Below are 10,994 nucleotides of genomic sequence, written 5' to 3' on the forward strand. Positions count from 1 at the left end.
TTTAAAGCGAAAAAATATTAAAAATTTTAAACATTTTTAAAATTGCATTCTCACTATAACAACTAAAAAGGAATCCCAAATTGATGAAAAACTTAACAGATAATGTTTTGAGTGCAACAAAGCATATGTTGGGCAATTGCATAATGAAAATTTAACAACGATGACATGTTAAGCATATTGTTGGTTAATATTGTAGTAATATTTTTGGAAACAACTAGGTTTTAAAGTAAATTTATTTTAAAAATTAATAATAATAATTGCAGCAAAGGAGAGAGTGGTAATGACAAAGTAAATGTAAAATAATAAAATAATGTTAAAATATTATATTAAAATGATATTATATTTTTTATTTATATAAATAATGAAATATTATTATAAATTTTAATTTATTAATTTTTATATTTTTTAAAATTTATTTGAAAATTAATGAAAAGTTATTATGATATTAAAGGTTATATATATATATATTTTGAGATAATTATGTTTTGTTGTTTGTTTTTTGGTTAAGTAAATATTAAGTGGATAATTTATGATAGTGGTTTTTTATGAAAATTGGAGATTATTGTGATATTTAAAAGAATTTGGTTTGGTCATGTGTAGCTATTGATTCTCCAAACAATTCATATTAAAAAAATATAGTCTTTCTCATAATATTCTAGATATGTTATAGGTTATTTTATTTATCATATATTGATTATTTTGAAAGACTCAAATAGAAAACAAAGTCTCTTTATTTTGAAACATTCAAATACACAAACCAAAACATCTCTAAATTCTTTTTATGTAAGGAATGGATATTCTCCATAGAAAACAAATCATCTTTACATTATTTATATGTAGGGAATGGATATTCTCCATAGAAAACAAATCATCTTTATTCTGAAACATTCAAATACAAACCAAAACGTCTTTACATTCTTTTTATCTAGGGAATCGATATTCTCCATAGAAAGCTTGTGATCTATTGGGGGGTAAACCCAACACCCAATGCCTAGCTCTTTCCCACAATATAAACATAGCAACCACTCCTCCAAATCCAATCCCAACTCCCATAGCTAATGCTAATAATGACATTTTTTCATCCAAATGACTTATCCATCCCACTTTGATATGATTACTCTTACCACTATTTCCTTCTCCCATTGGTGCTTTCTTTACATTGCAAGAATTTAAAGGACAACCTTGTAAACACTTATTCTTTTGAAATGATGCTACATTGAAAGTAGAAAATTGTGTGCCTCTTGGGATTAAGCCACATAGGCTATTATAGGAAACATAAAAAATTGCCAGCATTGACAATTTAGAGAGCTCTTGAGGAATCTCTCCGGTCAACTTGTTTTTGGACAAGTCCAACTGCTCCAAAGTAGATATCTTACCAAGTGATGCAGGAATTTGTCTTTCCAATTGGTTGCATGATAAATTCAACAATCTCAAGCTACTTAGGCTCCCTATGCTTGTAGGGATTCCTCCTGTAAAATTATTGCTTGACAAGTCAATAATTGTATTTGTAGCAAGCACATATGTGAGAGTATATTCACCTCTTTTAATGATAATAGAAAATGATACTTCAATCTTATATTCAGACATTGAAGATGCATTGGTTGTAAATCCCTTGAGTCTCTCAAGATGAAAGGGTATTTCTCCATTGAATTTGTTGTTGGATAAATCCAATACTTGTAGGTTGGTGAGATTTGTGATTGATTTAGGAATACCACCATGGAAATTATTATAACTAATACTTAGCACTTTTAAGTTTCCAAAATTTCCAATATGTTGAGGCAGCTCACCCTCTAATTGATTTTTCCCTAAATCCAAGAATTCACACATGGCCAAAGACATTGGAAATGTTCCTGAAAAATTATTAGAGTGAGCTGAAAAATACTGTAGAGAATCTGGAAACTTTATAGTACCCAAAATTCCACTAAATAAATTTTTTGATACATATATAAAGCTAAGAGATTTGAGTTTTTCTATAGTTTTAGGAATGCTCCCACAGATATTATTATTGGACACATCTATAGTCCTTAAAGCTTTGAGATTTCCTATAGCTCTAGGAATGTTCCCAGTAAAGTTGTTTTCTGATAAAGTCAAATGTTTTAGTGAAACCAATCCACTAATATGAGAAGGAATATTGCCTGACATATTATTCCTACTCAATTCTAGGAAATTAAGAAATTTTAAGTGACCTATGCTATCTGGAATATGTCCAGTTAAGTTGTTTGAAAATAAAAACAAGAATTCAAGGGATTGGAGCTTTCCTATTTCCTGAGGAATTGTACCCATGATCTGGTTGGTATTGAGGGCAAGAACTGTAAGCTTCTTCAATCTTGTAATGGTTTTAGGTATGGCCCCCGTGAGCATATTTGAACGAAGATCCAGAACAGAGAGATTACTGCAATTTCCAATTTCAAAAGGGATAGAACCTGAAATATTTCCACGAGCACAATTATGACATAGCCCTTCAGGGATGGAACTTGAAATATTGCCATGATCACAATTATCACATAGCCCATAGATTGAAAGGTGAGTGAGCTCCCTCAATTTACCCAACTTAGGTGGTACCCTGCCGAACAATCGATTGCTCTCCAAATATAAAGTCCTGAGAGATGAGCAATTTCCCAGCACCGGAGGAATAATGTTGTCCAATTTGTTATAAGCTAAATCCATTGTCTCTAGCTTGTGCAACAACCCCAATTCCACTAGAATTCTTCCACTGATGCTGTTGTAGCATAGATCCAGGGTCTGTAGCTGCTGTAGAAACCCCAATTCCACTGGAATTCTTCCACTTATGTTGTTAAATGAAAGGTCCATGTAAAATAGCAGGGTACAATTGCGGAGCGCTGGAATTCTTCCGCTCAAGTTGTTGATACTGAAGTCGATGCGCAATAGCTGGGTCTAATTGGCCAGAGATGGAATTCCCACACTTAACTGATTCCAGGATAAGTCGATGGACGACAGCTGATTAGGATTGCCCAGAGTCGGAGGGATGTGACCACTTGACTCATTCCAGGATAAGTCAAGAACAGATAGACTTCTCATCAAACCCCAAACAGAAGGGATTGAACCATTGAAAGAGTTAATTCCAAGCCTCAACTCTTGAAGCGATGTGCAGTTGCTCAGAGAAGTTGGAATACTTCCATTCAGACGATTGACCTGAAAGTTGAGATGTTCCAAGTTGACTAGACAACCAAACTCTGATGGCATCATCCCATTCAACATGTTATATGAAAGGTCAATCCATCGAAGGGCTGTGCAATTAGACAATGAAGGTGGAATAGATCCTTCAAGCATAATATTAAAGCTGAGGTTAAGTAATCTGAGGGCTTTAAGCTGCCCGAGTTCAGGTGGAATCACTCCTATGAAATTATTGCCACAAAGATTCAACTTCTATAACGAAGAAAGGCTGCCAAGAGAGGGGGAGAGGGTACCTCCCAGTTGGTATTTAGGATCCCCATATAGAGAAGACATATAGAGATGTTTTGTAACCTAATTTCAACCTAATTAATTTGTAATAATTTGTAAAGAGATTTATTTGTATATTAATATATTGAAAATTATAACTTATATGATTATTAAATATAATATTAATAGGATAATGAGTAAATATATGATATATTAAAAAGTATATATTACAAGGTTATTATAAATTAATTATATTATTATTAATTTAAAGAATAAAATATTATAATATTATAAAAATATAATATTATAAAAGTATAATATTATAATGATATTATTATTCAAGGTAATAATAATATATATTAATTATTAATATCCCTTAATACTAAAAGCAAATTAAAATAGTTGTAATGCATATAAATCAAAGTTAATAATTTATATTATTTATATTTAATTAATCCTAAAATTATAATTTATTAATAATTTAATTAATCTAATTAATTATAATTTCAATTAGTAATTTAAATAAAGTGTCATTTTAGAATTATGAAGGGGAGGGATGGAAAGAAGAGAGAGGGTGCAGTAAGGATATTATAAGGAAAAGGTAAAGAAGGTTTCAAGGTCATTGTCTCTATTTAGATTATTACGGTTTTTAATGATCTTTGGGGCTTCTCTAAAGCGTCTTTTTAAATAATATTTTTTCCTGGCAATGATTTCGGTATTCTAAAGGTTTATGTGGTGTTTGGTATTGTTGGAGTTCTTTGTGAGGGTGGAAGAACGAATACATTCATGTTTAATATCAACAACATGTTCTTTCATCCTGATTCTAAACAATCTTCCAATCCCTCCAATGTAGCATTTGTGACATGAATAGGTTATTCTATATATCTGTTGGTGTTGATGTGGGTCTATATGATCCTTTATAGACCTCATTTCTTGATGGATAGTTTTCATTGGTTTGAAATAAATAGAGAAGTCTTTCTTTCTTAGAATTTTGGCAATTCTATCAGTCACACCTATTATGTATGGAACATAAATTATTTTGCATAAAAGTTAGGGTTCACATATTTAATCGTATTTTTTCTTGAAGAATTCTTTATGGTAGTTTTCATAAATGTAGTGGATTCTTATAAAGTGTTTGATCAAGATCCCTCATTTTAGGGACAAGTTGGAATTTTAATTCAACCATGATTTCCAAATTTCAATCTTCTCTATATGGAAGATATGGCCACTCCAGTCTAGGTAAGGCTACCGAACCCATGCATTCATTTTCTTCAATGACCTCTTAGTTGACATTAAGGATTTACTAGGTGAATTCATTAAAATAGACATTGAAAGTATTGAGAAGGAAATTGTCACATTTTCACACATATTTGTGGAAATAGATATCAATAAAGAGTTGCCAGATAAAACTCTCCCAACTAAAAGGAAAAAGGTTTATTCTTAGCTGGTAGACTACAAGAACATTTCCTTTCAAACCATGAGATGTCAATAGCCTAGTCACCTTTAGAGTTCCTGCCCTTTTCCTCAAGGGCCTTCTCCCACTTGGATCCTGAGAAAAAGAACTGTGGTTGGCAAGAACCAAAAGAAACAAAAGGACCCAAGAGTCCTTCGGCTTCTAACCAAGACAACATGGAGCATCATAAGACTCCTACTAGCAAGTCAACTCCCATTGTCTCAGCTCAGCGACATATAGAGCTAACCCATCTCTCAGCTGAGGGAGTCCTCACCTTTACTGAAAACAAAAGAGACTCAGACGTAATCATGGATTTCTTGAAGGCTGGCACAAGTGTTCCCATGAATCCAATCACTTGTATAGTGATAAGTAACAAATATTAAGGAACTTATAGTCATGGAAGTGTCGATAAGAAATTCAATCATTATACACCATTCATCTATTTTTGGTAACTCCTCGAAATGGATTGATATCTATAAGACAAGGGGAAAAGAGGAAAAACTTATGATAAATCGTGGACTCTGAACCAGGATTGTAGTAAATGTATTGACTTGTAGTGGGTGATCCGTGAAAGATGGTACCATGTAATTTGTTATTTTGAGGTAATAAAAATCAGCTTACTATATATATATATATATATATATATATAGGTTTACAACCTCATGATATTTGTTATGATGAAGCCTATTTAAGGATTTAAGGATATTCATTATGGAATGCAAGAGCACTAGCTTAGATCCAACTTAACTACATAACTACAAACTTGATTCTTCTTAGTGCTTGGTAGATCCAAATTTAAGATAGATTTAGGCTGGACTATAGAGTGTTAGAGGATAGATGTTTAGTTCACAAATAGTGAGTCTTTGATTATCATGACTTTGTAATTTAATTGCCAAACAAGATGTAAAAAGTTATAATTTGAAATACCTTCTTTGCATTTAGAATTACTAATTCATTGTTCTAGATTTAATATATATATATATATATATAATTAAAAATTAAATTAGTATCTATTTGTTTTAACTAATTTATTAGACACCAAGATAAATAAAAAAGAAATTAAACCCGCTCATTACACGTGAATAATTAGTATTCAGTATTCTTTATTAATTTTATTGTTTACATGTTTTGATATTAGAGAAATATGGAAAATCATTTATAATTGAATTTTAGTTTCTTAATTATTTTTAATATATATATATATATATATATATATATATATATATATATATATATATTTATTAAGACAAAAACTTGGATACAATAAAAAATTATTTTATTTTATTTAAAAAATTTCATATAAATATTAAATATACAATTTATATAAAATTTATATAATATTAAAAATATAATCTTTCATATATAATAATTCATTAAATTATAAATATAAATAAATAAATTTTAAAATTAAACAAATAAATATTTATGATAAAAAAATAAAAAGCAAAAAAATTAAAAATCAAAAATTATTAAAATATAATATTAAAAATATAATTTTTGATATATATAATAATTCATTAAATTATAAATATAAATAAATAAATTTTAAAATTAAACAAATAAATATTTATGATAAAAAAAAAAAAAAAAAACAAAAAAATTTAAATTAAAAATTATTAAAATTTAAATTTAATTCAAATAAGAAATATTTTTAAATTGCATTTTCAAAGACCACTAGTGGAAAAAAAAAAAAACAAAACAAACTTTACATGTATAAAGTTTGAATGCATCAAAGTATATGTCGAGCAATGGCATCGATTTAATTTAAAGATGGTACACGTGAAGTAGTTCAATGTCCACTAAGAAATTGTCAAAGTCTCATTTTTTTCCTTTCCTTTCTTTTCTGTGTGTCAATTTGATTAGTGTAGTAAGCAACGAAGTAGAGAGTTGATGGTAAAAGTAAACGTAGAGAGCTGAAGGTAAAAGTAGAGAGTTTATGGTATTTATAAAGTAAATATAAAATAATTAAATATGAGAAAATTGAATAATAAAATAATAATGATAAAATATTATATTTTTTATTTAGAAAGATAATCCAATATATATATAATTTTTAAAATTAATAAAATGTTATTATAATAGTAATGGCTATATGAATGTTTTTAAATAATTATTTTATTATCATATTTATTAAATATTTTTATGATAGTGGATTTATTATGAAAATTGAAAATTATTGTGGAAATTAAAAAAATTGTGTTGTTATCTGTAGTTATTAATTTTTTAAACAATTTAGAGTAACAAAATATATTCTTTCTTATTATTTTAGATATCTTATAAATTATTTTATTTATAATATATTGACTATTTTGAAAGATTTAAATTATTTTATTTATAATATATTGACTATTTTGAAAGATTCAAATAGTAAAGAAAGTATCTTTATTTTGAAAGAGTCGGATACAAACTATACAAACTATAGCATCTTTATTTCAAAACATTGAAATACAAACCAAAACATCTTTACATTCTTTCTATGTAGGGAGTCGATATTCTCCATAGAAAGCTTGTGATTTACTGGGAGGTAAACCCAACACCCAATGTCTAGCTCTTTCCCACAATATAAACATAGCAACCACTCCCCCAAATCCAATCCCAACTCCCATAGCTAATGCCAATAATGACATTTTTTCATCCAAATGGCTTAGCCATCCCACTTTGATATGCTTACTCTTACCATTATTGCCTTCTGCCATTGGCACTCTCTTTACATTGCATGGATTTAAAGGACACCCTCGTAAGCACTTATTCTTTTGAAATGATTCTACATTGAATGTAGAAAATTGTGTCCCTGTTGGGATTGGGCCACATAAGTTATTAAATGAAACATCAAAAACTGCCAACATTGACAAATTAGAGAGCTCTTGAGGAATCTCTCCAGTCAACTTATTTTTGGACAAGTCCAACTGTTCTAAGGTAGATATCTCACAAAATGATGCAGGTATTTGTCCCTTCAATTGATTTCCAGATAAATTCAACAATCTCAAGCTACTTAGGCTCCCTATGCTTGCAGGGATTCCTCCTGTAAAATTATTGCTTGACAAGTCAATAATTGTATTTGTAGCAAGCACATATGTGAGAGTATATTCACTTCTTTTAATGATAATGGTAAATGGTACTTCAATCTTATCTTCAATCCTTGAAGATGTGACATTGATTCTAAATCCCTTGAGTCTCTCAAGATGAAAGGGTATTTCTCCATTGAATTTGTTGTTGGATAAATCCAACACTTGTAGGTTGGTGAGATTTGTGATTGATTTAGGAATACCACCATGGAAATTATTATAACTGATACTTAACACTTTTAAGTTTCCAAAATTTCCAATATGTTGAGGCAGCTCACCCTCTAATTGATTTTTCCTTAAATCCAACAATTCACACATGGCCAAAGACATTGGAAAATTTCCTGAAAAATTGTTAGAGTGAGCTGAAAAATAGTATAAATTATTTGGAAAGTTTATACAACTCCACTAAATGAATTCTTTGATAAATCTATAAGGAAAAGAATTTGGAGCTTTTCTATAGTTTTAGGAATCCTCCCACTGATATTATTATTGGATATATCTATGTTCGTCAATTCTTTGAGATTTCCTATGGCTGTAGGAATGTTTCCATTAAAGTTGTTTTGTGATAAAGACAAATATTGTAGTGAAGCCAATCCACTAATATGAGAAGGGATAGTGCCGGACATATTATTCCTACTCAAATCTAGCCATTGAAGAGATTCGATGTGACCTATGGTATCTGGAATGTATCCATTTAAGTTGTTTGAAAATAAATACAAGTATTCAAGGGATTGGAGCTTTCCTATTTCCTGAGGAATTGTACCCGTGATCTGGTTGGTACTGAGGTCAAGAACTGTAAGCTTCTTCAATCTTGTAATGGTTTCAGGTATGGCCCCGTGAGCATATTTGAATAAAGAGATAGAAAAGAGAGATCACTGCAATTTCCAATTTCAAAAGGGATAGAACCTGAAATATTGCCACGAGCACAATTATAATCAGGATAAGGATAATGATCATGATCCAGAGGAGTATCACATAGTCCATGGATTGAAAGGTGAGTGAGCTGCCTCAATTTACCCAACTCAGGTGGTAGGCTGCCGGACAATCGATTGTTCCCCAAAGATAAAGACCTGAGAGACGAGCAGTTTCCCAGCGCCGGAGGAATAATGTTGTCCAATTTGTTAGAACTTAATTGCAGCGTCTCGAGCTTGTGCAGCAACCCCAATTCCACAGGAATTCTTCCACTGATGCTGTTGCAACTTAGATCCACGGTCTGTAGCTGCTGTAGAAACCCCAATTCCACTGGAATTTTTCCACTGATGTTGTTTTCTGAAAGGTCCATGTACAATAGCCGGGTACAATTGCGGAGCGCTGGAATTCTTCCGCTCAAGTTGTTCCAATATAAGTCGATGTGCAATAGCTGGGTGTAATTGGCCAGAGATGGAATTCCCCCACTTAATCCGTTGTCACTGAAGTCGATGAACGACAGCCGATTAGGATTGCCCAGAGTCGGAGGGATGTGACCACTTAACTGGTTGTAGGATAAGTCAATAACAGATAGACTTCTCATCAAACCCCAAACGGAAGCGGAAGGGATTGAACCATTGAATTGGTTATCTCGAAGCGACAACTCTTGAAGCGATGTGCAGTTGCTCAGAGAAGTTGGAATACTTCCACTCAGACAATTGCCCCCAAAGTCGAGATGTTCCAAGTTGACTAGACGACCAAACTCAGATGGCATCGTCCCATTCAAGAACTGGTTATATGAAAGGTCGATCCATCGAAGGGCTGTGCAATTAGACAATGAAGCTGGAATACTTCCACGAAGACTACAGTTGGACAAGCTGAGATGTTCCAAGTGGACTAGACGACCAAACTCAGATGGCATCGTCCCATTCAAGGAGTTCCATGAAAGGTCGATCCATCGAAGGGCTGTGCAATTAGACAATGAAGGTGGAATAGATCCTTCAAGCATATGATTAACGCTGAGGTTAAGTAATCTCAGGGCTTGAAGATGCCCGAGTTCAGGTGGAATCACTCCTGTGAAATTATTGCCACAAAGATTTAACGTCTGTAATGAAGAAAGGCTGCCAAGAGAGGGGGAGAGGGTACCTCCCAGTTGGTATTTAGGATCCCCCTGAGGATCCCCCCAAGGATAATACTCCATGGGAACAGGAAGTATTATGGCAATAACTGTTCGAGAGTGTTGAGTGCAGCGAATACCATACCAGGTGGAGCATAGCTGCTTTGAATTCTGAACTGTCCAGTTGCGCAGCTTTCCCGCTGGGTCGCTTTTGATATGCTTTTTAAAGGAGAGAAGAGCGTCCAAGTCCCTTTCATGGTCACCTTGCTCCAGCGCACTACCCTCGTCCTCCAAGGGGTTCCAGGTTGAATGATTAGTGTATGTTGCAGCAGCAACAAGAGAGGCTGCGAATATAACAGAGAGCAACGGAAGCATGAGTGTTTTATGATCCATTTCTTGGCTCTTAATTGAAACGCAAACGTCCCTCACAGTGGTTATGATGTTTGGTAACACAAAGATAGATAGATATATATAGAAGACATTGAGCGGGAGGTCATCGTGGCGGTGGATAAAGAAATGACTTAAAATGGCGGACCAGACGATATTGGTCTCTGTGGAGCACTGACGGAGGTATTGACAATCCCAGGTCGTCGTAAAGGCAAATAATTTATTTATGGAAATCCGTTGGTGGTGTCACTTCAATTAATTGCGAGAAACTCGTATAAAGTCGTTTGTCCTTTGTGGTGGAAAAGGGCATTAACAGCTAAAAGGAAATTCCCATAAGGCGGCCGGCAACTTGAAAATGAAAGAAGTCACCCAAGGCGGCCGGCATATGCTCCCGTGAATGCAAAAGCTTATAATGAATATTAAACAATAAATTACGAGAAGTATGGAAAAATCATTAATTCAAATAATTTTTTTAATTAAAAATAAATGCCACCCATGAAAAATTCATAATTATATATATATATATATATATATATATATATTAATGGAACATTTGTTGATAGCTATATAATATATTACATAATAACATCATACTACTAGCAATTGCACCAAGAGGTGCAAAGGAATGCAAATAGGAGGAGTGGGGGGATGTGGAAGGAAATAA

At 32.3% G+C, this 10,994-nt stretch overlaps 1 protein-coding gene across 1 annotated transcript; it reads right to left on the bottom strand.

Annotated features, from left to right (window-relative positions):
- Positions 1 to 7,258: 7,258 nt before the first annotated feature.
- LOC149194190 (uncharacterized) lies at positions 7,259 to 10,448 on the bottom strand. Its single transcript, XM_089405059.1, is given in 3 exon segments — positions 7,259 to 8,316; positions 8,319 to 8,762; positions 8,765 to 10,448. Coding segments are annotated over 3 exon segments (3,003 nt in total). The 5' UTR covers positions 10,337 to 10,448; the 3' UTR covers positions 7,259 to 7,329.
- Between the last annotated feature and the right edge of the window lie 546 nt (positions 10,449 to 10,994).

This window comes from Pinus tabuliformis, chromosome 2_2 (assembly GCF_031772625.1).
Source record: "Pinus tabuliformis cultivar Carrire ecotype Pingquan chromosome 2_2, CPIR1, whole genome shotgun sequence".
In the NCBI taxonomy this organism is placed as follows: domain Eukaryota; kingdom Viridiplantae; phylum Streptophyta; class Pinopsida; order Pinales; family Pinaceae; genus Pinus; species Pinus tabuliformis.